This window comes from Balaenoptera physalus (assembly GCF_965194825.1).
Source record: "Balaenoptera physalus genome assembly, chromosome: 20".
Taxonomy (NCBI): Eukaryota; Metazoa; Chordata; class Mammalia; order Artiodactyla; family Balaenopteridae; genus Balaenoptera; species Balaenoptera physalus.
In genome coordinates this window covers 42816904-42840993 of record NC_138901.1, presented here as the reverse complement: position 1 = coordinate 42840993, position 24090 = coordinate 42816904, and the positions used below count along the sequence as shown (strand labels likewise).

At 39.1% G+C, this 24090-nt stretch overlaps 1 protein-coding gene across 3 annotated transcripts in view; it reads right to left on the bottom strand.

Annotated features, from left to right (window-relative positions):
• The window catches only part of AATF (apoptosis antagonizing transcription factor), a 103048-nt gene that overhangs the window by 10401 nt on the left and 68557 nt on the right, over nt 1-24090 (bottom strand). Inside the window, exons 9-12 of one of the 3 annotated variants that reach the window (XM_082440028.1) lie at nt 23915-23982; nt 21605-21685; nt 16645-16740; nt 13660-13710 (exon numbers count right to left, since the gene is read on the bottom strand). In XM_082440028.1, the coding sequence (XP_082296154.1) occupies nt 16689-16740; nt 21605-21685; nt 23915-23982 (201 nt within the window). In that variant the 3' untranslated portion in view covers nt 13660-13710; nt 16645-16688. Of the gene's footprint in view, nt 1-13638; nt 13711-16644; nt 16741-21604; nt 21686-23914; nt 23983-24090 lie in introns of those variants that run through there. The other 2 variants (XM_082440026.1, XM_082440027.1) reach the window with 2 other exon arrangements.

Genomic DNA, 24090 nt, shown 5'->3' with positions numbered 1-24090 from the left:
CAACAGTATGAACAAGTTTGTGGTGTACACCCTTGGGAGCAATTGAAATACAAGAGTGTTCTTGAAAGATCTTTTCCCAGGGTTCATCCTAAGTTAAAAGACCTCCAAAACTCTCTAAGTAAAGGACTGGGCATGACAAGTCCCAGAGCTGGACTCTCCTTATTTCTAGGGCTTTTCCAATGTGGCCAGGAGCGAAGAACAAACTATGGAGCCGGCTCTCAGGCGGTGCGACATCCTCGCGTGGAGAGGATTAGGGTCTGCACGGCCGGTGAACTGCCGTGTACAGAGTGCCGTGGGAACAGGGCAAAGTGTGGACGGTCCCCGACTTACAACGGCTCGACTCAGGATGTTTCCACTTTACGATGGTGCGAAAGCAATGTGCACTTAGTAGAAAGTGTACTTCCAGTTTTGAGCTGTGACCTCTCTCTTTCCGGGCCGGGGATGTGCGGCAGATCCCCTCTTGGGATGCTGGGCAGCGCAGCCCCCGGTCAGCCACACGATCACGGGGCTGGACAACCGACACACTGACAACCACTCTGTGCCCAGACAGCCCTCCCGTTGTTCACTCTCAGTACAGTATTCGATCAATGACATGAGACACTCAACACTTTATTATGAAATAGGCTTTGTGTTGGATGATTCTGCCCAACTGCAGGCTAATGTGAGTGTTCTGAGCACGGTTAAGGTGGGCGAGGTTCAGGCAGTGATGTCAGTAGCTCAGGTGTATTAAATGCATTTTCGACTTATGTTATTTTTAAACTGCAATAGGTTTATCGAGATGTAACCCCACTGTAAGTCGATGAAGATCTGTATATTAGAGTTAGATGACTTGGAGAGATTTTAGTAAAAGAGGCAAGAAGCCTTTGTTCATTCATCTTATAGGGATTGTTTGCAAAAATAATCTTACCAGCAAATTGCTTACAAGCAACAGACTCATAAGCTGAAGGCCTTTAAAGGCATTTCAGACAGGAGACCTACAGCCAACTCTTCTCAGGTTTGCACAGAAATGGGTATGTCTGCGTTGCAGGCAAAGGAACAATGACATAATATGTACACATGGGAAAATGTAAATTTTGTTTATTTACCTATTTGTACAGATATCATTAAAACAGTCCTTCTCAGAAACAAAAAAATTATAAAGAACATTTCATTCTCAAGACTCTAATAAGCAAGAAGGACTATTTTCACTTTATAAAGAAGGAAACTAAGGCCCAGAGAGAAGATTTCTTCAAGGTCACACTGTCTGTGAGCTGGGGCAGAACAGGTGCTCAAGGATCCCGAGTCAGTTCTCTAGCCCAGAGAAGGCTGACATCAACTGGGAAAAGACTTAAATTGTTTTGCAAATAAAACTTCTGCTACAAAAATGCTATATAGTAAGTAAGGCAGGATTCAATTGGAATCAAAATATATTATTGCAAATGTATGAGTATAATACCATACATTTTTACTAAAATCTCTCCAAGTCATCTAACTCGATAATACCAAACACAGGATTATAGTAAACATACGCATACTATTGTACTTTGACTTATAAATGAAGCATTCTTAGCAAGAAAAAAACCCGAATAAGTGTTTTTGTGAACTGTAATAAGTACAGTTAGAGAGGAACAAATAAAACAGGGGTTCAAGGACAAAAGAGCCACACCTCAGTCGGGGGTGGGGAACCATTAAAGGCTCTCTGGAAAGGCTGGTGTGTACCAAGGACTACGGACCCTGCAACAGGAAAGGATGCAGGCAGGGCAGGGGTGAGCAGAATTAAGAGACACAAGCGGGAGGAGGAGGGAGTGTGTGCTGGGACCTCGGGGGCCGGCAGAACAGCACAAAGAACGTGCACACCAAACCAGGTGGTGAGGAGAGAAAGGTAGCAGGGTGACAAATCACTGCAGGCCTTGAGTGGCAGGTTCGAGTGTGGCTTTTACGCTGTAGGCGACAAGGAATAGCGTTTTCTAAGTGGTATTTTAGGAAGGTGCAATCTGGCAACGATGCACAGAACTAATTAAATCAGACGGGGGGTCAAGAAGCTGTTGGTGTTAACAGTCTATGTGGGAAGAAAAAAAATCTGGGCTCACAAAGCCGTAGGACTGGAGAGTAGAGACCACTGAATGATATACGAAAATAAAGTTCCAAGCAGACCAAACGTAAGAAATCAGAAAAAAGCAAGAGAAAATATCAGCAAACAGCTCACCCTGGGATCCGGGAGGGAATGCCTAAGCATAAACGCAATGAAAAACACTCCTAAGAAAAAGGTGTTATCTATTAGATCACATAAAAAGTAAAACTTACATATGACCAATAAAGATCGTTAATACCAACAGGTGAGCAAACGGGGAGAGCTACAAAAAATAGGAAATATGGTATATAATCATAATATGTAGAATTCACACAAACTGCAAAGAAAAATTAAACCCAAAGGAAAAACTGGACAAAGGATAAAAACAGAAATACAAATGATTAATAAACATACAGACTCTTCAAGGCTATGATTAAATGAGAAAATAAACATTAGATACTTAGCCCAGTGCCTAGCACACTGCAGGGCCTCAGTAAAGTGTCACTGTTGTTGAACTCTCCGTATCAGCAAAGGTAAATGACATGAGCCTCAGGTGGGGGGAGGGGGGATGTAAATCAGTACAACCCATCACGAACCCCTGAAAGTACATATATAACTGAATCACTTTGCTATACACCAGAAACTAACACGACATTGTAAAACAACTATACTGCAATAAAAAAAAATTTTTTTTTAAGTTTTTGCCTTTGACCCAGGAATTACCCTTCTACTCCTTAGAACCTAAAGATACAAGCAAAACCTAGAACATGGATTTCTATACAAATATGTTCACTGCAGCATTCCTTAAAGAGAAATGAAAACAATCAGAAATAACCTAAACGTCTAAGAATAAATATTCCATAATTGAATATTATAAAGTCATTAAGATGTCTTTAAAATATTTAATGGTATTAAAATGCTTATAATATAAAGTTAACTGGAAAAAGGGATTCAAACATATATGAATATATCTTTATAAAATATACACACAAAAAGTTCTGCAAGAAAATATATATTAGTAGTAGTAATAATATTCAATTCCTAGTAGCAGGTAACATGAATTTCCTTTGTCCTTTCTGTATTTTCCAAATTTTCTTCCATAAGAAGGTTCTGTTTTTGTTTTTAAGATTTTTTAAAAAAATAAATTGATTTATTTATTTATTTTTGGCTGCACTGGGTCTTTGTTGCTGCGCGCGGGCTTTCTCTAGTTGCGGTGAGCAGGGGCTACTCTTCGTTGCGATGCGTGGGCTTCTCACTGCGGTGGCTTCTCTTGTTGCTGAGCACAGGCTCTAGGCGCGCAGGCTTCAGTAGTTGTGGCTCGCGGGGTCTAGAGCGCTGGCTCAGTAGCTGTGGCACACGGGCTTAGCTGCTCCGCTGCATGTGGGATCTTCCCGGACTAGGGCTCGAACCCGTGTTCCCTGCACTGGCAGGCGGATTCTTAACCACTGCGCCACCAGGGAAGCCCAAGATTCTTTTTGATGTGGACCATTTTAAAGTCTTTATTGAATTTGTTACAATATTGCTTCTGATTTATGTTTTGGTTTTTTGGCCGTGAGGTAATGTGGGATCTTAGCTCCCCGACCAAGGATCGAACCCGCATCCCCTGCACTGGAAGGCAAAGTCTTAACCCCTGGACTGCCAGGGAAGTCCCTTTTGTTTTTATTATAGGGGAAAAATGTAGTCTCTAAGGAAAGAAGGTGACAGGCACCTGAATCCGGGAGAAAGAGAACTGTCAAGAGCAAATGGACTGAATACACCGGACCAGGTTTCAAAGCTAATTATGAGGTTTAGGGTCTTTGGAATCAAAGAATGGTGTAACCATAAGAGCAGGCCTGGAAATTCAGTGATTCACACTAAACTGTGAATGGCTTAACAGGTAAAACCTTCTTATATAGAAAGCATCTTTATTATAACAGAAAGAAACAATCATTTTAATCCAAACAAGTTTTTAATGGAGAGAAAGGCTCTGTGTATGTGTGCCGTGGGTGGGGAGGCAGCTTCCCTTTGGCACAGGATTCCCACGTATTTCTAAAAGCTTGCTGTCTGCCCTCTTAGCAAAGCAGGCAGCGTGTCAGTCTCATAAAAGCTTGCTGACTTCTTGGGCTTCCCTGGTGGCGCAGTGGTTAAGAATCTGCCTGCCAATGCAGGCGACACGGGTTTGAGCCCGTCTCCGCGGAGATCCCACATGCCACGGAGCAACTAGGCCCGTGCACCACAACTGCTAAGCCTGCGCTCTAGGGCCCGCGAGCCACAACTACTGAAGCCCGCACGCCTAGAGCCCGTGCTCCGCAACAAGAGAAGCCACCGCAATGAGAAGCCCACGCACCGCAACGAAGAGTAGCTCCCGCTCAGCACAACTAGAGAAAGCCCAGGCGCAGCAACGAAGACTCAACACAGCCAAAAATAAATAAATAAAATAAATAAGCTTGCTGATTTCTTGAAAACAGGGGCAGGGGTCAGGAGCTACACTCCCAGATGCATAAACCAGCTCCCCTACAAACTTGCTGTTTGTCTTGGGCAAATTACTCAACTGCTCTGTGCCTCAGTATTCTTAGCATAGAACACAGATAAGGTCAACCACTTTAGTGGTTTCTTATAAGGACCGAATGAAAATACATATGAAGAGTTTAGAACAGTGTCTGACATATAGTAAATGTTCAGTAAGTGGAATCTGAGGGAGTTCCCTGGTGGCCTAGTGGTTAGGATTCCGGGCTTTCACTGCCGTGGCCTGAGTTCAATCCCTGGTCAAGGAACTGAGATCCAAAAAAAATAATAATAAGTGGAATATGAAGTTATCATTCCATGCCATTTCACTGCCAATCAGAAATAGGGTGGCAGACTTAGGGTGGATAAATGAGAGCAAAGGATGAACACAAAAACTGAGGTGATCTGCACATCTTAGCAACCCAAGCTGCTCAGGTGGCTCAGTGATCACTGTGGGAAATGTATTCATAATATGAATGGATGACTAATCTAAATTCAGGTGAAAAACATTAGCTGTGGCCTACCTCCTTGCAAGTTACTTCATTGTGACTAATACAGTATCTGTAAGATATTACATTTTAAAAGACAATAATAATAGAATACAAAAACTTAAAAATAATAATTCCTTAAGAGAAACATTTACACTCACTTTAATGAATGTGAAATATCCCTTTGGGAGAAGAATAAGATTCACAATCTTTTGAAGAAATGATGGGAATTTGACTGCAGAAATGAGAACTATAGTTAAGAAACCCTATTCTGGGGAAAGATTTATCTGTTCAGCATCTACAATCTCTTCTAGAAAATGTGCTTTTCTCTCTCTACAACCTGCTTGGAACCAAGGCTTGAATTTGAGAATGCAAATTCTTTAGAACTGTGTGAGGACTGCAAACCAGCGAACCAGGAAATATGGAAGAAACGAGAGCAGTGCTTTCTTTGCAATCCAGTTTTAAAACTCTGGCCCAAGTGTCAGGTTTGAACTTGAGAATGTTCTCTTTGTCCTTTCTGACGTTTCTGGAGGAGGAAGGCCCCAGGCCCCCTCGCTCCGTGCTGGACGCCATCTTTAATGATGATATATGGGGGTCCTTTCCCTTCAGCACTGCTGGGGGGTCAAACGTGTGATGCCGCCCGCCTGAGCATCAACAAGCAAATTATAAACTGTGTCAATCCGAGTTAATGCAAAGCTGTAATCCTCTTTAACAAGAGATCAAATCACTGCCATGAGTTATGTTCATTCTGTAATCTGATAAGGAAAAGAGGGAACCTCTAATAAGAGTAATGGGAGCCTTTAATGATGCTGGGGAAAGACAGCACCAGTGCAAGTTTCGAGCTCGTTCCTGCTGATTAGATCAATGTTGCATATTTGCTCGGGCTTGTTTCACCTGTCAGAACAACCTGTGTCTTTTTAGGAGATAAGAAGCCTCAGAAAAAACCTCTATATCTTAACCATTCTTGCTCTCAAGTTTTTAACCAACGAAAAATGCTCTATGGAGGGTATTTCCGGGGTTATTAGCTGATGTGCTCTCAAATGCTAAGCAAACTTCATCAGAATATTTCACCACGATTCGGTGCATTATGGCTAATAAAAATGGGGGGGGGGGGTAAAGTAGGTAACGGGGAATCAAAAATGGTCTAAGTAACCTCTGGATTACCAATTAGGGAGAAAAGAACACCATCAGGAGAGTGGTAGAATGTGCCCATACTTAGGGTACAGACCCACACACAAAAATGGCACGCGGAAGATAAACTGCCTGTACAAATTCTATTATACCGAGGCACTTCAAGAACAACGTGGCAGTGATGTTGACAAAGCACCTTACAAGGCTGGATTACATTTGTACATTTCTAAAACTCCAGATGTAAAACAATAATGTATTTGGTGCTTAGCAGTTATCATTAAAGGATTCTCTCCTTGTTCTTTCTAAAGCCAGTAGCTTTATAAAAAGAGAGGGGAAAGTGGTTTTTTATCTGGGGGCAGAGAGTGGGGGGTTAAAATGAAAATTCTTGCTGTTCCTACTGAGAATTTAAGTTCTTTGCAAAGGAATGGAGTACCTACAAAATGTTGATATTGCTATCATTTTTGTAACGAGAAAAAAAGCTTCTTAGGAAAATACAATAACCTACCCTTTCAATGAACAGTACCAGAACTGGGTTTATCTAATAAATGCTCTCTGAAGCAGCAGTAAGTGCAAGGCAAACACCAATTTTCTTAGGCACCAGACTGACTGCTGCCGCTTAGACCTGTTCTGTGCTGACAACAAAACCCACGCTGACAGAGTAAGCAGTTCCCATGCATTCCCCGTCCCAAATCTGGGGCGGTGGCCAGTTCTGAGGAACACATCTCGACCTGTCTCAGAGTCTTACTCAGAATTTACTTCTCCTACTTGTCACGCTAGCATTTTACTATCTGACCTACATCTACCCAGCAAACGAAAAAGAACAAACTTCTTTAAAAGTCTGCCTCAGAGGGTCTTTCAAAAACACAGGCAAAACCCCAGATGATTATTTCCACAACCGACAAATTCTTCATTTTGTTAGAACGATAATAAAAGATCACCTGAATTTTCACTTCACCCTCCCTCTGGTCTTAACAGCACTCCAGGGCTTTCACACCATGTAAAGTGAGCTCTGCTTCTAAAATGTCCTTGATAAGCTTAGAATAACTTCAGTAGTCAGAGAAGTGAACAGCAATCCTGTAAATCATGCAAGTAACACACTGACCTGTTCTCAGTGGTGACAATATGCTTAGAGGGATTCTCTGCCAATGAGACAGCAAGCCCTTTGTCCTCCTCAGCCCACTGATAACTCTGCCTCTACAGCATCACATGACACTTCTGCCCTCTTTGCAAAGATGACTCTGAAGGGCAAACAGGAGCTGCTCTGGGAGATGTGTTGCCCCGTGCCAAGAGTACCTGAGGGTCCAGCAAAGCCAGCGATCCTTTTTAGACTCATGGTAACCCCTCTCTCGCACGCAACACATGATACAGGGGCAAAGTTGAATTTCTTTTCTTTCCTCCCAGTACTGAAAGGCAGCTATGCTAACCACCATACCACCAACGCCTCTCCTCCCAGAACTGGGAGCATTCATCAGGCCTGCAATAGAAACCACCTGCCTACCTCCTACTACCGGACCAGCAGAAGTGTCAGGGGTTACATGAGACTTTCACTAGCAAAGGAAACCTGAGGGCCTGTAAAGGCATTTCAATCAGTATGCAAAGCTTACCTAGAGACGCCCCAAAGGGAAATCTGGTAATACAGGAGCAAACTGGGCTACTCTGCATTTAAAAAGACTTTTTAAAATATAGATTGCTTGAAGAGAAAATTTCCTAGCATGAGAAAAGAATACGTATCAGCAGAAATATGAAGACGCCACTACCTTTCTAAAGATCCTTTTACAGATAGTACTTCTTCCTCCACTAAGGGTATTTTAATACCCTGTGTTAAAGATCTCTGCTCTCTCTCCCTTAATGAAAGCTATGTTCTAGTCTCAATTCAATTTGACCAAGTCCAAATTTGAGCTCAAACTGGACAACGGACATGGGGGATTCAAGGATGAGTAATCATACTGGGATTCCCCCCTTCTCCTCTCTTTATTAATACTGGGTATTAATCCAACTTAGGCACACGTGTGGAGCAACAAATTGGACCCAAGACACAACTAAAGAGAAGGGCTTCTCTCTCCAGACCTGGGTATGGTAGGAACCCCAGGTAGAGTGGCCTCTGAGAATAAGAAATCAAAAGGGCTGGAAATTTTGTTATGTAATTTTTCACCATGATTAAAAAAGGGGAGGGGTGGGCTGGGACAGAAGCTACTCGGGTATTCAAAAGCCAGTTTTATCCAAATGGCTCACAGGGCAGAAGCCTTAAGGGAAAGAAGCTCTTTCATTTATGTAATAATTCAATAGAGAAAATCAGGACCTTCCCACCTCCTCTTTATATTATAGATATGATTTTCAAAATGAACATGTCCTATTCTGTTGATAAAAAGCAATACAAGTTTATTGCAAAAAAAAAAATCAAATACTACAGAAATAATAGACTAGAAAGTAAAATGTGTCTTCTACTGCACCCTGCCCAGCAATAAACATGTGAAGAGTTTGGTGTACACTGTTTCAGAGCTTCTTATTTTTTTTAGTGACAGTTAATATGAATGCATCCTCATGGCAGGAAATTAGAGCAAAATAGATGTATGAAAAAAAAAAAAAAGTTGAAAACCTCCCTTTGCCCCTTCCTCCTCCCAGTCCCCTCCCTGTAGGTAAACATTTTAAATATTATTTATGTATGGCCTTTCCGGGCATTTTCCTAAGCTCTATAACATATCCATACATATGTATACATATACAGCTGTTTAATATTTATTTTAAAAACATAAATGGATATTACATAAATGGATGTTTCTTTTTCTAGTTAACAAAATAACCTGGAGATCTTTCCATGACAGTATAATATATATATATATTTTTTGTAAGGCGCCACTTTTTTTTTCAATCATACATGTTTATTTACTCAAAAGTAGGATTATGATATAGTATTCTGTAGCCTACTTATTACATTAAACATTATGTTAATACTTACAGCTCCACTTCCTCCTTTAACAGTTGCTTATAACTTCATTGAATGATTTTCTGTGATTTATTTTAACTAGTTCCCTACTGATGGTCATTTGGATTGTTTCTTATTTTTCCCCATTATAAACAATGTTGCAATAAAGATCCTTGATATAAAAATATTTGCGAACTTGCTATTTCCTTAGGTCTCCTTAGGTCAATTCCTAGAAGTGGATTTCTCTGGGTCAACAGATACATTTACATTTAAAATTTTGAAAAACATTGCCAAATAGCCCTCCAAAATGATTTTGCCATTTACATTCCTAACAACAGTAAATGAAAGCGTCTGTTTCCTCACACCATCGACGTTAGTGATTATCACTCTTTTAATGTTTTCCAATTTAATAAGAAAAAAATGAAATCTCATTATTTTAATATCCATTTATTTGATTAATGAGATTGACAGTCTTTATATTTTTTGGCCATTTGCGGTTTTTCTTTTATGATTTCTAAGTTTGCTTGTTGACATGCTTTACCCATTACTTTTATTGGGATATTCTTAGAGATCTGTAAAAACTCTTTCCATAGCATTCTTACACAGTAATGTTACATTGAACTTTTTCTTCCCAGTTTGTCATTTACTTATAACTTTGTTTTTGATATCTTTTTCACTGTGACTCTTATGTAGTCATAGCTACTAGTACTTTCCCCGTGGCTTCTGGCCTTCGTGTCGTGCTTACAAAGCCTTTCTCTACTTCAAAATCATAAAAAATTCTCTATTCATACATGCACACCAAGAATGACATATCTGTAACTTTGTTCTACTCTACCATAGATACAACTATAAAAATGGGTTGAATTTTTCCCAGAACTTTACCTTCAATAAATCTATACCATTGTTAAAAAAAAAAAAAAAAAAGAATGACATATCTGTAACTTATCAAAACCAGAACCATTCACTTGGAGAAAAGTACCAATAGTATGCACTGATGCTGAAATGAAAGTTTCCCATTCCTCAATATTTTGTGGCGTACAAGGTGAGAAACCAAATAGAACAGTGCTGGATTATTTCCAGTTATGGAATTACCTAAACAAAAAACAAAATAGGCGAAGCTATGACGGCCTCCTTCTTAAGATACATACAGTTTTTAAAAAAAAGATACTACCTAACACTACCTACGGGCCCTGGAATATTTGATACCAGAAGCAGAAAGAGCTAATACTCACTTACTCTGCCTATAGTTAGTCTGGCCTATTCAGACCATGGAGCACGAGCAGTAACGTGGATGTCTGCCTCTGTGTCCTCAAGAAACACAATGCAAAGGGAGTGTACTTGGTAAAAACAAATGCTCAGTTCTCCAGCTGTAACACTTTTAGTAAATTCCTTGTTACAAAGTGGCTAAACCAGCTGGAGAACAATGCTGATAATTAGCAACATCCACAAGGGATAGCTTCCCCCCATCCCCAACACCAAATGCCACACTGTTACCCAGCAAACACATTCCCAACCCCTCCTCCTCCCTTGCCTGCTCTACCTGAAGTGGCAACATAACAGAGTTATGGCCAATGAGATATGAGAAGTCGTTTTTGGAGGGCATTCTGACAAAAGAAAATCAGTATGGCTGACACCACTCCTTTCCTCTTCTTCCTGACTGGAATGCATACTTGATGGCTAAAGCTGCAGCAACCACCTTGCGACCACAGGGGGAAGACCAAGGTATGCTGGCCTTAATACTACTGAAAAGGGAAAAACCACTGCCAGTAATTACCTGCCACCCCTAGGATTATTCTGTCAGAAAAATAAACTCCCATTTGCTTATACCTCTGTAGTCATATTTTATATGTTTCTTGCAGACCAAGCCCAACATAATCCTAAATAATAACGTCGTTTTCAAATAAACTTTATGTCTAGCATATAGTAGACCCTTAAAAACTATGAGTGGAAAAAAAAAACAAAAACAAAAACTATGAGTGAATAAACAAGATTCTGGAAACCTGAGTGTCCAGGGGTATCAGGTGATTCAAGAAAAATCCCAGCTAGGAATGACAATCGATTTCTAAATGATCTAGTAGTACTATATTCAAAAGATGCCACCAATACTTAAACTAGATTTCACTTTATGCCTGGGATAATAATGTTACCTTAATGGATTTTAGTTTTTAAGTGCCTAGTTTTCCTTTTCTATTGAAGTAATTTTTTCATGTCATCCTGACAGAGAACCTAAGAAGCATTCATTTTACTCTATTATTTTTTTAATTTTTCTCGTTTTTATTTATTTATTTACTTATTTATTTACTTATTTATTGGCTGCGCTGGGTCTTCGTTGCTGCACGTGGGCTTTCTCTAGTTGTGGCAAGCGGGGGCTACTCTTCGTTGCGGTGCACGGGCTTCTCATCGTGGTGGCTTCTCGGTGGCTTCTCTTGTTGTGGAGCATGGGCTCTAGGCGCACAGGCCTCAGCAGTTGCAGTACGCGGGCTCAGTAGTTGTGGCACGTGGGCCCTAGAGGGCATGGGCTTCAGTAGTTCTGGTGCGTGGGCTCAGCAGTTGCGGCGCATGGGCTCAGTAGTTGCGGCGCATGGGCTCAGTAGTTGCAGCGCATGGGCTCTAGGACTCACAGGCTTCAGTAGTTGTGGAGCAGGGGCTCAGCAGTTGTGGCTCTTGGGCTCTAGAGTGCAGGCTCAGTAGTTGTGGCACACGGGCTTAGTTGCTCTATGTATGGCATGTATGATCTTCCTGGACCAGGGCTCGAACCTGTGTCCCCTGTATTGGCAGGCGGATTCTTAACCACTGCACCACCAGGGAAGTCCCTCACTCTATTATTTTTAAAAACAGATTAGACCCAGAAATAAATGGAAAAACAAACAAACAAAACCCAGCCAGACAAAGGCATTCATTTGCAAAGCACAGGAGAGCATAGGAAGTCAGAAAGATGTGCGTATAAATGGACTCAGCGCCACCCCTAAGCTATTTTGTACTCAAAGCACTGAACAAATGCAAACAAAAAATTGATAATCATTGTGTTCAACTAAACTTGCACATCTACTACTTTTCAAGCAAGGGGGGAAATCTGATGGGGTTTATTAGCAAACTAAATACTCTCAAATAAAAAGGTTGAATGTAGCTTGAGGGATAAAGCTGGCAAAACCCACACATGCCTACATTATGACCAATAATTTCACTTGGTGAAAACTTACGTTTTAAAATGTCTACCACAGCATTACAACAATGATAATTAAAAACAATTTAAATTTCCAACAATTAGTGAATGGCTAAATAGGTAATATTATAAAAATATTACACAGTCATTTAAATTTTTGAATAATTTTAATGACAAGAAATGATCACAGTATACAAAATATTTAAAGAAAAAAATCACAATACAGACTATAATTCTATATTGTTGAATATAATTTTAATTATATAAAAAGAAAAACCAGAACATACTAAAAGGGAACTCAAAGACTGAAAGGAAATATTCTGAGATACTAAAAGTGGTTGTCTCCTATGTACGGGTATGTGTATATACACGCATTTCCTACCTCTATACGCTGAGAGCGCCTACGAACAATGACACCCAGAACGATGAGTACCCCAGCACCCAGACCTTAGGTTCTAAAAACCGCAATTCACTAAAAAGAGTGAGGACTCCTTGGAGAAAGACTGATTCCAGGGCTGGAACAGAGAAAATAGAAGATGAGCCTAGAACACCTTGCTGTGGTGGAAAGTAAGGAAGCACTCAAGGAGTAATTGGGGACATCTCAAAAAGATGCAAGCCAGCTTGAAGGGGCTTCTATTAATCTGAGACAATTTTAAATCAAAATAAATAATGACAGTAACGGATCATAATTAATTGAATAAAATAGGAGAGCATGAATCCATACTGATATAAATGAATAAATAAATGCTAAATAAATCAAGGAGAAGGAATATGGATAGATAAATAATATTATAAAAATATTATGATGTAGTAGAATGCCAACTAATAAATACAGAAGGAATGATTCTTTAAAAAGTGGTTATCTCCGAATTGAGTACACGTATACATTTTCTTCTGTACACATTTCTATCTTGTTTCAGCTTTGTAAAATGAGCACGTACTTCTTTTGTAAAAATACTCAAAAAAAACAAAAAACCTCAACAGCAGCCTGAACAAACACAACATAATGCACATCTCTAGAGCAATCTCTAGACCCATTTTTAAAAGGAGAACATATGCATAAAACCCCCAAACACATGAAACAAGTGTGTGTGCTGTCCTAACCCATCCGTCTAGAGAAGAGCTCCGATGTCCTAGGCAGGTGGCTAAAGTTAAAAACAAAACAAAACAGCAAAAACAAACAAAAAACCCACCAGAGGCAGCACTGAGATTCACGGAAATTCTGTTTTGGTCTTACAGTAATGATGGGAGTGAAGGGATGTGACAAGGACCCTTGCTATGATGCCAGTGACAAATGGTTCACTGATAAGAAGAAATGGGGAGGGCGACAGGCTGCAGAACTGGTCAGTATTGGGCTGTCATGAAGCCATTTGAGACATATAATTAATCTATTACTCACCTGGCATCATCATTCATTGTGGTATGGTCAATAGGTGCCATGAAGCTCAGAAGCTTGCTAAGGACGTGAAACCTAATACAGTAGGAAACAAACAGGCAGCAACATTAGTAGCTATTAACCTAGAAAAGGAAATACACCCTACCAGGTAACAAACTCCAGAACTGATCACAGGTATATCTGGATCCGGAGTGTAACAGGGAACAATTCATAGGCACGAACCACTCACGACCATAAAAACACTTTTTCCTTAAAACTACAGGAGAAACGTGTGATAAAAGCACATTGTGAATGACAGTAGTTCAACAGAGCTCCAAAGCCCAAAAAAAGAGTAGATACACCTGTGCCCCTGAGCAATATACTACCCCTTAAACATCACTCCAGACAAAAGACAATGAGGAGTTGACTACCTCATCTTCCCCTCCTCTACATACATCTTAATCATTTTTCAGTGTCATTAAAGCTACCTACTGGCAGTAGCACAGGTAGTGGCATAACATTCAAATGGAACACCTCACCACCACCATCACTCACTAGCTCCTTGAGTCAGAAAAGGCTTCTAGAATCACCTTCACTCACTAGCGCCACCGGGTCTTTCATTTTGCCGTTTTTTTTTTTTTTTTTTGGGCTGCATTGGGTCTTCGTTGCTGTGCGCAGGCTTTCTCTAGCTGCGGCGAGCGGGGGCTTCTCTTCACTGCGGTGCGCAGGCTTCTCATTGAGGTGGCTTCTCTCGTTGCGGAGCACAGGCTCTAGGTGCGCGGGCTTCAGTAGATGTGGCACACGGGCTCAGTAGTTGTGGCTCACGGGCTCTAGAGAGCAGGCTCAGTAGTCGTGGCACAGGGGCTTAGTTGCTCCGCGGCATGTGGGATCTTCCCAGAGCAGGGCTCGAACACGTGTTCCCTGCATTGGCAGGCGGATTCCTAACCACTGCGCCACCAGGGAAACCCCTCGCCCATCTTTAAATGATGCGTGCAACTGAATACATAACAAGTCTGATCCCTAGATCTTCAGTCAAGGTATTACAGAAATTTAAGTTATGTCACCTCCATCTCCCACCAATAGAAAAAAGGGGTATTTTTGTACAAAGTGCTCTGAGATCCTCTGGTGAAGGGGGGCTGAACAAATATTTGACCTTATACAGAAGAAATTACACCAAAGAGAATTCAAAGAAGGTATCCCTTTCTGTTCATTATAAAAGGAGAAGCTGAAGGACAAGATGCATAGTATATTGGTTGGCCAAAAAGTTCATTTGGGTTTTTCCATGTTACGGAAAACCCAAATGAACTTTTAGCCCAGCCCAATAAAATTCTAACCAGAAAAACTGTTCTTGGGCAAAACACTATGCACAAAAAAATATGATATAAATATTTTCACATGTGTAATGTTTTACAGTTTTAAAAACATTTTTACACACATCAAAGAATTTGATTCTCTACTACACCACCAATAGCCAAGCCTCCCAAATTTCATTCATTTTTTTAACAATTGAATTTAAAAGAATAATAGTGATGAGGTTTTTCCCATTACCAAGAGTAATACAAAAAGTATAATTCATTACAGAAAATTTGGAAAACAAACCAACTGAGCACACACAAAAATATATACATAGTTCTTCCACCTAGAGAAGAACTGTTATTAATATTTATTAATATTATTATTTTGTTAATATTTTGGTTATTATGTTCATTTTATATAGTAATCCATACACACACATAATTTCATATCTGTTTTTTCACTTAGCATTGTATCTCAAAGCTATATACAAAATTCCAGGAATGGAAGTACCATAAATATATTTTCATATATTTGAACATTCATATTGCTTCCAATTCTTCACTTTTTATAAGATGCAACAACAAAATATCTGTTCACTATACTTTTTTAATGTCCGCTATCTCCTAATTATAAAAAATAATATATAATTCCAAATTCGGAAATGTATAGAGAGCTGACAAGTTCCCTGTAGTCCTATCCCCCAGAAATAATCACTGTTAATTAAATCACTGTTAATCATTGTTAAGTTTGTCTGTGGCATTCTCCATATATAAGACAAATATAAACTTTATATATTTTCACATAAAAATGAGACTGTAATATACTTAATATTCTGCATTATGTTTTCCACTTTGTCATATTCTATTCTTTTTCACAGTTACAGGATATTCTGTCATGTCAATATATTATAATTTATTAAACCTCCTACTGACAGGCATTATACAGTCTATCCCCTTTAAAAACCATATTAAACAGTGCAAAAGTGAAGACTTTTTTAAACTTTTTTAGAAATTTATTTTATTGACACATAGTTGATTTACAAAATTGTGTTAATTTCTGCTGCATAGCAAAGTGATTCAGTTACACACACACACAAATTCCTTTTCATATTCTTTTCCATTATGGTTTATCGCAGGATATTGGATATAGTTCCGTGTGCTATACAGTAGGACCTTGTGGTGTATCCATCCTATATGTACTAGTTTGCATCTGCTAATCCCAAACTCCCAGTCCATCCCTCCCCCACTGCCCCCCACTCGGCAACCACAAGTCTGTTCTCTATGTCTGTGCGTCTGTTTCTGTTTTGTAGATAAGTTCATTTGTGTCATATTTTACATCCCACATATAAGAGATATCACATGGTATTTGTCTTTCTCTTTCTGACTTAGCTAACGTGAAGATTCTTACATATAAATTATTGTATGTTTGTTCACACATTTCATGGGATAAATTTTGAGATGTGTAATTGCTTTGCTGGTGAATCGAAAAGTATGCATATTTAAAATTGAAAAAGTAAGGTAAATGCCCTCCCAAAGGTTACGTTAACGTACAAGAATATAATTATTTACATAACCTTTTTATTTAAGTATAAAGCCTAAGTACAATTAATAAATATATTTTAATGTCTTTAGGCTTCGCCAAACTTCACTGTTCATCTGAAAAAATGAAAACTATTCTTGGCTGTGTCCAAATACAGGTTTAATTTACTGTCTAGACAAAGACTATGAACTATACCTTATAGTTGTGTTGTCCAATCCGGAGTCACTGGCCACACGTGGCTACTGAGCACCTGAAATGTGCCAAACTGAGATGTGCTCCAGATTTTGAAAACTTGAGATGAAAAAAATGTAAAATATATCACTAATAATTTTTAAAACAATAAATTGTTGAAATAATATTTTTTATATATTGGGTTTCGTGAAATATATTATTAAGTTCACTTGTTTCATTTTTTCCCCTTTTTAATTGTGGCTACTAGAACATTTAAAATTACACATGTAAAGATATTTTTATTGGATGGCACTGCTCCGTGGAATACCTTTACACTTTAATAAAATATATTCAATAACTATTAGCTGCATGATGAAAGACAGGCTTTAAGAAGTAATCAGATTTAGTAATGTGTACTTAATACAATGCATTTTACCTAATCTCAGTGCTACTGAGGATGGATGCATGTTTTAGTATTAAAATACCTTTTACCAACCATACTAAGAAGAGATAAATATAATTTTGTTGCAGAAGAATAGACAAACACAAAACACAGTATGACACCTCATTATTAAAGGCCCGAGAGTTTAATTCATTTACATTATGAATTCTGCTTAAATCATGATCAAATCCACTTACAGATAATGCTGAGTAAAAGACTGATAATCAATAATTATAATTACTTCCCAAAACCAAAAATTTTTTTTTTATAAGTTATTTTCTAGCATCCAACTAGCAAATTGCCACACCCAGTCTGACCAGGATGATGCCACTGACCTGCTACCATTTAAACTAAGGTTTCCACAAGGTGATGTTCATCTTTGCTAGGACATTTCTTCTCTCTCCAACCCTATCACACAGAGCAAAGCTTGCTCACTGGTGGAATCTAGTACCAGTGATGACAGCTGGCACATCCCACCAGCTCTTCCAGGGGTCTAATTTAAGGAAGTTATTTATGATATTCTCATCTAGCCTGGGCCCCTTGTTAAATCCGTCATGGCAGAATTCTAATGTAGTCAAGGTATCATTTTGGTGTCTGCAAAGGTCCTGGCCAGAGAAACAACTCAATAGCCACAGGTTAGAAGCATGGGCTCTGGAATCAGACCAACTAGCTCAAATCCAAGTTTGTGCTTGCTAGTTCTGTAACGCTGGGTGAGTTACTTACCTTCCAAACTACTTTACATGAATTAGCTAATTCAATCTGCATAACAATCCTATGAGATGTGCCTTTTATCATCATGCTAGGTTGACATATGAGGAAACTGAAGCACAAAGATGTAAAGTATCTTGCCCAAGGTCTAAAGGCCAGTAAGTGGAAGTGTCAGATTTCAAACCCGGACAGTTTAGCATCAGAGCCTATGCCTTTTCTACCTCGGCATGTCAATTGCTTTGCAGCGCCCAACAGAGTTTTATAAATGTTAGTTGTCGCTATTGCTAACAAGATCACTCTGATTCTGACCACATCCCACTCATTCATGTTCACAAAGAGAGCCAGGTGAATACGGATGATAAAACTGCAAAACAATTCAAAGCACATGACCTTATTTATTACTTTTCTTTTTACTTCTTATTTGGCAGTAATTTTAGGCTTATAGAAAAGTTGCAAAACTAGTGCAGAGAACTCATGTATATCCTCACCTAGCTTCCTCAAATGTTAACAGCTTACACAAATATAGTGTAATTATCAAAATTAGGAAACAACATTGGTACAATACTATTAGGAAACAATTAACATTGTTAATTGTTTCCTACAATACTATTAGGAAACAAATTAGGAAACATTTCCTACAGTACTATTAGGAAACAATTAACATTGGTACAATACTATTAACTAAACCATAGACCTTATTCAAACTTCACCCCCTTTTTTTTAAATTTATTTATTTATTTATTTATGTCTGTGTTGGGTCTTTGTTTCTGTGCGAGGGCTTTCTCCAGTTGTGGCAAGCGGGGGCCACTCTTCATCGCGGTGCATGGGCCTCTCACTATCGCGGCCTCTCTTGTTGCGGAGCACAGGCTCCAGACACGCAGGCTCAGCAATTGTGGCTCACGGGCCTAGCTGCTCCGCGGCATGTGGGATCTTCCCAGACCAGGGCTCGAACCCGTGTCCCCTGCATTGGCAGGCAGACTCTCAACCACTGCACCACCAGGGAAGCCCGACTTCACCCATTTTTACCCTGGTGTCCTTTTTCTTTTCCAGGATCCAACCTAGGACCCCACATTGCACCTAATTGTGGTGTCTCCTTAAGTCTCCTCCAATCTGTGACAGGTGCTCAGGCTTCCTTATTTTTCAATGACTCGCTACAGTCTATAAAATAAAGTCCGAATTCTGAGCGTGACCACGATCTAGCACTCACTTATTCATACAGCCTCCTCTCCTGCCATTCCCCCATACTCACTTTAAGTCTCTGCCAAAACAAATGAACTGCAGTTCCCAAAATGGACGTGTACACTCTCAAGTCCGTGTTTTGGCAAACATTATTCTTTGTGGCCTGTCCCTAGGCTAACTCTTCCTAGTCTGCTCACTTCACACTGAGAAGTGTGGATGCTGCATCTTACAGAGAGTCTTACCTGACAAGCGTGTTAATTTTACTGTTATAATCATCCAAAAACATGTCTACGAGGCACTACGGTAGACGGCTAAGACTGGAACTGTCTTGAAAAACCAGTACAATGCTTGCCCTCAAGGGACACACAATTATAGCTACTTGCCCTAATAGTTTTAAAACTCATAAAAATATGACAATGTAGAAAAGGCATTTTTTCCCACTCTGTTCTTCTGAAGAGTGTATATTTGCAACAGCAACGTCAACAGATAAACACAAGAAACCAAAGAAACTAACGTTTTCGAATGCTTCCTATGTACCAGACATATTCACCTTGTTTTGATCCTCAAACCAAATCTATAAAGTAGGGATGAGTATCTCCACTTATTAAATGAGAAAAGTGAGGCTCAGAGAATAAAGACCAACCAAAATCATGGAGCCAGACAGAGCCAGTCCCCTGATTTGAAATCCCGGGCTCCTCCCTCTAGACGACATTTAAAGCCTCACAAAGCTATTAAATTAATTAATCAGAAGTACAGTTGATGTACAATATTATTAGTTTCAGGTGTACAACACAGTGATTCAATATTTTTACAGATTATACTCCATCTAAAGTTACTATAAAATAATGGCTATATTCCCTGTGCTGTACAATATATGCTTGCTGCTTATTTATTTTATACACAGTAGTTTGTGTCTCTTAATCCCATACCCCTATCTTGCCCCTCCCTCCTTCCCTCTCCCCACTGGTAAGCACTGGTTTGTTCTCTGTATCTGTGAGCCTCTTTCTGTTTTGTTATGTACATTCGTTTGTTTCATTTTTTAGATTCCACATACAAGTGATAACACAGAGTATTTGTCTTTCTCAAAGCTATAATTTTAAAAGCACAGTATTGGAGAGAAGTCTAATCTCAAACTTAAAGAATAGGTACTTAATCAGCCTGGTCAATTACAAAGTACTAGTAATAGCATTCTCCTTTAAATCCTTCCGGGGCGGGGGGAAGGTGCAGAAGAGACAGGTACAAAAGAGGCATGTATGTGAGTGAGTAAGTAAATGAACATTCCAGGAGGAGACTGATCCAGTCTTGGAATAATAACAGCAATAATAATGATAGGAATGATGGCAACAGACAGGTATATAGTGCTTGCTGTGTCCCTGGCACTGTTCTAAAAGCTGTATATATACTTACTCATTTAAACCTCACAGCAACCCTACAAGTCTCGTACTATTATCACCCCCATTCTACAGATGAAGAAACTAGCACAGAGAGTTTAAGGGTCTTGCTCGGAGTAACTACTAGAGTGTCATATCCCAGACTGTCAAAGCTGGGATTCAAACTCAGGCAGTCAGGCTCTTGAGACCATGCTCTTAACCAGTACACTGAAAACAAACTTGGAGAAGTATGAAGACTTGGAAACTCCAACATATGAAAAAACATAAACAAATTATAACAATTTAACCTGAGATTTAGGAAAAGTGACTTTCAATCAAATGATAATGAAAAGCTACTTTGCACTTCTGCAAAGTTAAAGAAAAATAAGCATTTCCTGATGAGTTTTGTTAAATACTAAAACAGGTTAATTGAAGTAGTGAAATCTGCTTCTCTGAAGATATTTAAAAATGAGACAGATCCACATTTGTCTAAAGGGAATTTAATGACAGGCAGGCTCTAATAAGGATGTGGGATTAGCTATCTGCCTAAAACTGTCCTAACACAATGAGTTTAACATTTTTTTTTCAATGTGCACCTGAATTACAAGTAGTTTCTTTGACACTGAGGCCCTGTGAGAGTGATATTATGTAATATATAAAAATAGTTACAAGGAATCTAAGTCTGAAAGCATAGCAATGTCACTTCTACTCTTGCCCCATCTTTTGTCTCCATACTTTTAAGACTCCTTCAAGGGCTCACAGGGTTGAGGGCTTTCCTACACTCAGAAATATCTCTCTGTTCTCATACAAATTATATTCCTCATCTCATTTAAGCACAGTGTTAACATTCTCTGGAATCCTTCATTTTTACCTTTTTAGCGTATTGCGTACATGTATGGCATCATGAAAATGGACCAATATAATTCTATGTCTAAATAAGACTCCAAAATACAATTTTTATATTGTTCTAAAGAAATCATTTTTTAAAACTAAGGCAATTTCAACGATCTTGTCTTATTTCCTTATTATTTCTCTTTCAGGGAAATGCAAATATCATTTAACCCATCCATTCACAACAGAAGAACAAGAAGTAACTGAAACTATCTTTCCGTTACAGAGTAAAAAAAAACGGAGTCTCAAAAAAGCTTCAAATATTGCTTTAGTTATTTTTCTGCTCCTTAAAAACAGAATCATCAAAGGAAATAGAAAAACGATGTAACAGCCAACATGCAAGAGAAGAGGTAACAACACACAAGATTAACGTTTTTTCTAAAAAGTAACTCACCGAAGTTTCCTTCCTTTGCTGGCTTTCCTATCTACTTTCTTGTGGATTTTGCTTCGTAACTTCTGGATTGCAAGCCATTGCCTAGGAAATTCACAAGCGATGTTATGCATCATCACTAACGGAAATAGTTACATGTATCGACAAATGGGAATTTTTCTCACTAACAACACTGCAGAAAGAAATCATCAACCTACATCAACTTCCTCAAGATAGTCCGGGGGACTAATCAACAGAAGAGGATTTGTGCAATGGCTTAAAGAAACAAAAACAAAAACAAAAACAAATGGCAGCTGGGAAATTCTACAGCAAATTTGGTTAACAATGCTCCTTAGTATTTGGAGTTACTGTGACAAGCACTAAATCTACCAGTCTGCAGGAAAACCCATCAAACTGAGTATAGTTGCTTGGGTTTGCTTTTAATGTTTTAGCTGCGCGGCCTGTTCTATGACTAATACTGCAGCTGCTGTTTGGTTTGAGCACATGAATTCTTTAAATCTAATTTTCCCATTGTTAATGCCCAAGTGCTTTTTCTTGTGCTTCCCACTTTTTGCTAAGTGTTAAGAATTATCCACTATTGATACTAGTTTTACAGTCATTTTATTTATTTAATTTTCATTTCAGCTATAATATTTCAGAATGTGTTGTTCAAAGGTAAGGGCTTTTTTTCCCGCAATACAATCTCAATACCAAGAGCCCCAATATAATCTCAATACCACTGTCACACCTAAAAAAAGTTGACAATAATTCTTTACTATCAAATATTCACTCTCTAAATTTCCCAGGTAGTCTCAATTTTACAGTTTGTTTGTTTGAATCAGGATCCAAACAAGATTCACATATTCTGCAGTCATTTTATTTTATTTTTATTTTTTTAACATCTTTATTGGAGTATAATTGCTTTACAATGGTGTGTTAGTTTCTGCTGTACAACAAAGTGAATCAGCTATACGTATACATATATCCCCATATCCCCTCCCTCTTGCGTCTCCCTCCCACCCTCCCTGTCCCACCCCTCTAGGTGGACAACAAAGCACCGAGCTGATCTCCCTGTGCTATGTAGCTGCTTCCCACTAGCTATCTATTTTACATTTGGTAGTCTGCAGTCGTCTTAGATTAAAAGAAATTAATTTTTCAAATAAAAGATACTGGGCTAAGAAAATCTTCATATATTGCTCATATGAACAAATGTGGGGGAAAAAAAGGAAAAACAGCAGCAGCTAGTCATCTTACCTGATTTACACAATGAAAATTTAACATCAAAAAAAAAAAAATCCAGGGAAATCCAATTACTGTAATCTTAATATAATCTTAATTACCATAATCTATTTTATTGTAAAGTCAGATAAATGTACAATATAATCACCACTTAAATGCAATTTGCTCTATCACATTAAATTTATGGTGAACAGCTCTCTATAGCATTCCAGAGATATACAAAATATCAACATCCTACCCTAAAATTCATATGTTTTACTCACATAAAATTATTTCATCAACACAAATTTTTCATTGTGATCTCAAAATGCTGCTCTGCCCCAGAATCCCATTCTGATACTTGCAGCTTTTGTTTCCTTTCATGCTTTTGCAAATTATGGCTCATGGCTATTTAAATGTACACTATTCATTAGGTAGCACTCTAAATGTCCTTTTTATTTTCCAACCACAGAATGAAGCATACACACAAGGGCCTTCCTTCACTACTTTCCATTCTACCCTGACATCTGGGTAATGCCGCCACGTTCCATTTCTAATTGTGCAGCAGCTTTCACTGAAGGGGCGGAGGTCTAAATTAGGGCAGACTCTCCCAGAGCAAGGAACCTGTTGTGCACAGTGCCACGTCCTGACAGCTGAGACCACGCATTTGGGTGGATGCTTTTTACCCACTGGTCAGAGATTGATACAGATATAATCACAGCCCAAATCAGAGAGCAAAGAGATTAAGAAGGACTTTGTGAAACAAACCCTAAAATAAACACCTATAGGCATTTTATAATCTCTTAGTCAAACTGCACTTAAGGCAATGTAGGGTAAACAATTTCCATCACTTTGTCTGTCTAGCTCTTGTTATCTAGCTTACCTTTTTCTTTTCGGCTGTGCCGCACGACTTGTGGGATCTCAGTTCCCTGACTAGGGATTGAACCTGGGCCACGGCAGTGAAAGTCCGGAATCCTAACCACTAGGCCACCAGGGAACTCTCAACTTTTATAATTATAGGGCCAATCATTGCGTTGGAGGCTGAATTAAGGAGACTCAGAGGGAGAAACTATTATACAGGTTACTTGTATGAATAGAAAGCCATATCTAAATTACCTTCCCATGGCCACCTGATCATTGGGATCCAAGGAGCTGGTCTTCCGTTCTATGAGTTCTCGAAGGAGCTAGGGGAAAAAGGAAAGCAAGTGATTTATTTATCATCTCCCAGAACCAACTGACTTTAAAAGGGCACAGGAGGGATTCTGAATGGCATAGTGACAGCTCTAAACTAC